Source organism: Arachis hypogaea, chromosome 9 (assembly GCF_003086295.3).
Source record: "Arachis hypogaea cultivar Tifrunner chromosome 9, arahy.Tifrunner.gnm2.J5K5, whole genome shotgun sequence".
Lineage (NCBI taxonomy): Eukaryota > Viridiplantae > Streptophyta > Magnoliopsida > Fabales > Fabaceae > Arachis > Arachis hypogaea.
In genome coordinates, this window is record NC_092044.1 from 31,529,587 (window position 1) to 31,536,630 (window position 7,044).

Here is a 7,044-nt window from a genome sequence, read left to right on the forward strand (position 1 = left end):
GAAACTTGTTTTTGTGGTTGACTGGTTCTGGTCTTCTAGACAGCTTGTTTCATGCTTATCAAATTTTTTGTGAATTTGTTTAGGAAACCTGTTTCACTGGACACTGGATTTTGTGAATTTGTTTAGGAAACTTGTTTTTGTGGTTGACTAGTTCTGGACAGATTCTTTCATGCTTATCAAATTTTTTGTGAATTTGTTTAGGAAACTTGTTTCACTGGACACTGGATTTTGTGAATTTGTTTAGGAAACTTGTTTTTGTAGTTGACTGGTTCTGGACAGATTCTTTCATGCTTTTGTGGACAGCTTCTTTCTCCTATTTTTAAAATGCTAATTAACTTCTAATTTATGAATGAATTCAAACATCGAAACTAGTTTGGTGGCTTGGTAGCTTGATTGAATATGCTATTGACTGTTTATTCTTAATTTCTTATTTATGTTGATATGCATTCTTTGATATGCATTCTGTATTTCTATTTTAATTCGTTGCTTTAATGATTTTTGCCTTAAAGGGATGCTTGGTGTATTTGTTTTGAATTTTTGATGCAACATTATTGAAAATTATTGATGGTTCAGTTCCTCTGCTTAGCTTCTTTCATACTTGTTCTGATGTATTTGTGTTATTTAGGTTGAATTGTTGATTTTGCTATGGATAACCCTTTCTCTATGGAAGTTGATAGTGGGAATGTAACACAAAATCCTGAAAATATGGAAACATCTGAAACGACAAAAGATATTAAAAAGAAAAAGACGAAGGCAACAACATCTGATGTGTGGAGATATTTCACAAAGCTTAGACCTGGTGATGATGGTATAGATCGTGCTCAATGTGATGGATGCAAACAGAAGTTCAAAGCTGGTGGTAAATAATATGGGACATCGTCACTTAAACGTCATTTAGACAGGTGCGTGAAAATAGACTTTGAGGATATTAGTCAAACTTTGATAGAAATGCAAAATAAAATGGGGGCTCTCAAGATAGATAATCATGTATCACGTGAGATGTTTGCTGTCTTTGTGATTGATTGTGATGTTTCCTTCTCTATTGTTGATAATAAAAAATTTAGGAATTGGATAAAATACATCAGTCCAACTCTAAGCCTGATTACTAGAAATACTCTTAAAGAGGATGTGCTGAAAATTTACACAAGGGAAAAAGAAAAGCTTAAAAGTACTTTAGTAGCCATTCCCAATAGAATTTGTTTGACTTCTGATTTGTGGACATCAATCACTACAGAGGGTTATTTATACTTAACTGCTCACTTTGTTGATTTAAATTGAAAATTGCAAAGTAAAATATTGAGTTTTTGTCATATGCCTCCTCCTCACACGGGATTTGAATTGTCTTCCAAGATTTTTGAGCTTTTAAATGAGTGGGGAATTGAAAAGAAGATTATGACTCTTACAGTGGATAATGCATCTGCTAATGATACATGCCAAGATTGTAACACCATAACCTTTAGCACGTCATGATCGTACCAAAAGTAAGGAGTTACTAACCTGTTCTCCTTATTTACTATTTAATATTGAGCCTTTAGGTCGATATCGCGTTTCAGTTTATAAGAAAATACCAGAAAATTATTTGTAGTAATTCAAATCACACAATTATTAATAATAATAAATGCTATACAAATGAATTCAATATAAAACTCAAATACAATACCTATCCCTCTGGATAAAATAAAACTTAAAGCAACAAGGGCGAGGAAACTCTATAAAAATAACAGGAATCACAAGTAAATCTACTAGTCGTCTGCATCTTCTAACTGAATCTTCGAACCTGTGTCACTGAAAGGGTGGAAGATTTTGGGGTGAGAACAAACCACACGTTCTCAGTAGGGAATAGGAATACCGTAAAAGTAATGAATTTAATGCAAATAATTAACTTACTTAGTAAAACTATTTTGTTAACCCTTTGGAAATACTTTTATTTCTACTTTAGATAAATAATTATCTCCTTTTAAAATCTCTTAACTCAAAACAAAACTTAAATATAAAATTAGTCACACTTTCTGTCTCTCAGCCACATATTAATCCTCAGTCAAATGTCAACTCGTAATCACTTTAATACACTCACAAACAAGTAGTGCAAGCAAGAGATTCAATTCAGTGTACAAGCAAGTCACAACAAGACAAACAATACAATCACAAAGTAATAAGACAAGCAAGCGCAATCAAATGCAAATGTGCAAACAACATGATGCATGTCTATCCCTAACGCAGGCCATGAGCTCATGTGTCGGTTGCCTACCCGCTCCCGACATTACCCAGGCACAAGTCCCAGGTATGGCTTTCCAGATGCATCAGTGTGCTTATAAGTCGTACGGCTAGGCTGCATCAGTGTGACTTTCCAAATCAATAAGTGTACATCTGAAAAATAGTTCTCAGTGTGTGGGAGTCCCCACTTTACATTTGGCACTAAGGCCCAAACAATGTCACATCTGCTCTCCTATGGCAGACATTTTGGCGGCATTTCCTCTAAAATTCGGACTAAACCACCCTTACGGGTTCTCTATTCCTCAACAATTCTCAAATCAATGAAACTCTTAATAATCAGAAACAGTCACATTCACAGCAGTAATCCACACTCAATAACATTACTATTATTAATATATATATATATATATAGTTATATCTGCAATTATTCAATTAATTTTGTAGGCATTCTAAATTAAAAACGTTTATCTTTAAAAATAAACCTCCTACCTCTGTATGAGATCAAAATCAACGAAAGCTCCGCAAAAACTTTCTGATCGAGCTACTGAAGAGGAAAACGTCAGAAATCATCTATGCCTCCTAAAACTCCAGTTGGCCGAACTCAAGAGGAAGGGGAGCTATATTACCGTCAGCTTCCACTAAACAAAAATGACGTCAACGTGTAGAAGAGAAAGATACGAACACTTTTACCAGATTAGATTTTTTATTGGAGTTACGGATCTCAAGAAATCGAAACCGAAAACTCGAAGGTTTCACGGTTCTCCTCAGCCACACTCTCGGTCTCTCTCTTTCTTTCTTTTTTTTAGTGGTTCGGTGATTCAGTGAAAGCAATGCAAAATGATGATGATTATTGAAATAAAGAGACTTAAAGTGTCATTAGTTATACATGCAAAGAAAACATGTGTCATATTCGGCTTGCTTTCTTTCTTTCTCATATAGATATATAATAAATATATATAGTGGCTTATATGTATAATAATGTCCTTCGGCCATTTTTTTTCTTTTTGAATAATAATAATAATAATAATAATAATAATAATATTTATAAAAATTAATTTAGACTGTAATTATCAATTATCAATATAGTTTCTGATAGATAATTTAAAATAATAGAATAAGTGATAATTAAATTAAATTTTATTTTTAAATTCAAAGCATAAAATTTAATTTTAAAAACTCATATTGTTATAAAGATCATTTGAAAAGTACATTAAATATGCATGATTGGTTGTTGTGTGATGGGGAGTTCTTTCATATTCGTTGTTCTACTCATATCTTGAATCTTATTGTACAAGATGGATTAAAAAATGTGTGAAATATGTAAGGGGATCGGAAAGTAGAATGATAAGGTTTAAAAAATGTGTTTCTGCGATTCCTGGTTTGAATTTTACAAGTGGGTTGCATCTAGATGTTACTACTCGATGGAATTCTACGTACATTATGCTCGAAAGTGCTATCAAGTATCGGAAGGCCTTTGAGTATTTGAAGGCAACTGATCATGCTTATAAGCATTCTCCTTCGGTTGATGAATGGGGGAGAGCTGAAAGGATATGTGAATTTTTATACCTTTTTATGAAACTACTAATTTGATTTCTGGTACATCTTATCCAACTTCGAATTTGTATTTTCTACAAGTCTATCATATTCAATATGTTTTTATGGGAAGTTTGAGAAGTGAAGATGAGCTTCTAAGGAGCATGGGAGAAAAGATTATGAATAAATTTAAGAAGTATTGGGAAAAGTATAGTGTCATTCTTGCATTTGGTGCTATTCTTGATCCTAGGCTTAAGATTTCTACTTTAGAGCTTATGTATGAAGAGATTGATACTGAGACTGCAAAAGGAAAGGTGGAACAGGTGAAAAAGAAATTATACAAGCTTTTTGAAAAATATGACAAGAATTCTCCTCCAACTGTTGAAGCACAAGGACCTAGTATTCAGTCTTCATCCATGACCCATACTCCTGAAAGTGCAAGCAAGAAGCGACTTGCGATTGTTGGCGTAAGTACTGTTTAACATATTTTAATTCTCTTATATTATTGATTGTCATTATTCTATCTTAACAAGATGTGATAACTTCTATTTTGCTAGAAATTGATGAAACGTAACCATCAAGCTGAGGTCTCTAGTGGAAAGAATCCACTTGATACATACTTGGAGGAGCCACTTTTGTCAAAGGATTGCTTTGAAGATTTAGATGTTTTGGAATGGTGGAAATTATATGAGAGTCGTTATCCGAAGTTATCAATCATGGCACGTGATTTATTGAGTATTCCAATTACTACGGTTGCATCGGAATCTGCCTTTAGTATTGGAGCTCATGTCATTAACAAATATAGAAGTCAAATGTTGTCAGAAAATGTTGAAGCTGTGATTTGTACTCGCAATTGGAATAAAGGCTTTGTTGATGGTAATTAGATTGTCAGTTACTAATTTAATATTTATATAATATTTAAGTATTTATATCTTGTTCTAAATTTGGGTATTCTTCTAATTGTAGGTGAAGGTGAAGATGTGAATCCTCAAGGTGCTAGACGAGGCGGTGTTTCAACTTCCGGATCAGATTCAAATTTTATTGATTTGGAAGTTGATAATTGATTTATGTGGATTGATTTAAGGATTGTTTTAGGTGTCTTGTTAATTTATGAATTATGCTGTGTGTTTTGTTTTAATTATAGTAGGATTTATGTGTGGATTATGTGTTTGTTTTATTAATGTTATGCACTTAACCACTTATGTTTGAGACTTTGATATTTATTATTTGTTATGTTATTTTCAATGAAAAGAGTTATAATGGTTAATTATAAATTTTTTATGAATTAATAATTAATTTAAGATATTACTTTATATGTTAAAAAATTAATTCAATAAAATAATTTTATTATAAAATAAAATAATTGTTAGTAGTTAGTTAGTACGGTAAATTGAAAAATATGGTTAAATTTTTATATATGGTTAAAAAATATTTCAAAAGAAAAAAAAAAGAGGCGGGCTGGCCCGCCAACCCACCAGTCCGTCCTTTGGCGGGGCGGGCCGGCCCGCCCCATATTTGGGCGGGCTTTGGCGGGGCGAGGCGGGCCTGCCCGCTTTACCACCCCTAGTTTTTATCAACAACCATACACCACTCACGCAATCAAGCACCCAATAATCCAGTCCAACAAACCATCACATCCATAAGACAAATATAATCATAGAAGTATATCTTTCTGCATCAATATCTATTTATCACAACTCTGTAATGTAAAATAGATTTAAAAAAAACCTACCTCAAAAGTTGAACCCATAAACTAAAGGCGTCACAAGAACCATTCCTCTCCGCCCAAAATCAACTGCAGCTTCAATCGCAGGTCTGCTCACTTCTGCAATAGCAGAAACGGATTTAACTGCAACAGACAATCCCGGTAACTCGATCAGTAAGAGCAAAATGGAACAGCCGCAATCCCGAGCTGACTCGGCGGCAGCTCCAACAGCGGCCAAAAACTCTGATGGTCCAACAGCAACCTTAACTTTGATATTAAATTATCGGAACTCAATCCTACAATATCAACAGCTCAGAGCCTCTAATAACTTATATTGGAATATTGATTTCAAAAGTTCTGGAACTAAAAACGCTTACCAAGAAGGCAAAGACTCGGCGGCGGCTTTCGGCAGCCAGAACGGCGGTGGTTCATGGTGGTGACACAGATCTGGCGGCAGGACAGCGGTGGAAGGTGTCTCCCTTTCCCGTCACGTTATGACCTTTTCTTCCAGAGCTCAGCTCAGCGATGAAGCAGATCCACGGCGCTAATGGAAGCACGGCGGTGACGAAGCAGATCTAACGGCGATGGGATCCTCGACGGCGTCTTCTCTCTCTTCCCGTGAGCGTTCTCCCTTGGTGTGACTGTGCGGCGACTAGGCGGCGAGGCTTCGGCAGCGACGTCTTGACTCTGCGGTGGCGCAGGAAACGATGGTGCTGGTTGCGGCAGAGCGCGGCGGCTCTTCTCTTCCTCACATCATCGGCGGCAACAGTGGCCCCTCCTGGGTGCTTCCCTCAGTCACGCGTTTTTCCCTCCATCAATCGGCGACGGCGAGGCAGCAGCTCCCTCCGACTCTCTCTCTTCCTCAGACGAGTCACACTCTCTCTCCCCTCGGTTCTCTCCTGCGCTGGTGGTGTGATCAGCCCCCGTCTTCCCCTTCTCTTCTTCATTTACGTCGGAACTCTCTTCTCTCTTTTCCCCTAATTCCATTTTCCTTTTCTTTTTCTTTCTTTTGGTTCTTTTTTTATTTTTTGGAAGCTACGTTAGGTATTGCTGGATATTTGATATTGGGGAGAAGGAGTGTGGCGGTGGAGGGTTAGGTTAGAAGGGGTTATGGTTTTGTGTATTTGATTTTAGGATTATTGTTTAATTTGGGGCAAATGTGAAATTATGAATTTTTAGGTAAATTAAGATTTTGTTAAATTTTAATAAAATTAAGAGATATTGTATTAAATTAACTTTTAAATTAATCTCTTTAAATTATTTTAAAAATATTATTTAATTATTAATTTGTTGACTCGCTTTTAATTAAGTGTTCTAATTTAAAATATAAGGTAATATAATTAATTTTTTTTATAAAAATTAAAATATTAAATTCTAAAATCTCAATTATTTAAACTAAATCATATAAAATTTGTATTCTTTTACAACTATTAAGTTCTATAATTTAAATATAGAAAATTATTTAATATTATAAGATTAAGTAAAATTTTTAATTTAATTATTAAAACTTAATTTAATTACTTTTAATAAAATAATTTCTAAAAGTAAAGTCTTTAATGAATATATAAATTGAAATTAATTCATAATAATAT

At 34.4% G+C, this 7,044-nt stretch overlaps 1 protein-coding gene across 1 annotated transcript; it reads left to right on the top strand.

The window, feature by feature from the left end:
• Positions 1–645: 645 nt before the first annotated feature.
• On the top strand, positions 646–4,811 carry LOC140175104 (zinc finger BED domain-containing protein RICESLEEPER 1-like). The gene is made up of 5 exons (XM_072202023.1): positions 646–859; positions 3,623–3,766; positions 3,850–4,214; positions 4,305–4,623; positions 4,714–4,811. The coding sequence occupies exons 1-5, from the start codon at positions 646–648 to the stop codon at positions 4,809–4,811; spliced, it is 1,140 nt and encodes a 379-aa protein (XP_072058124.1).
• Positions 4,812–7,044: the final 2,233 nt, after the last annotated feature.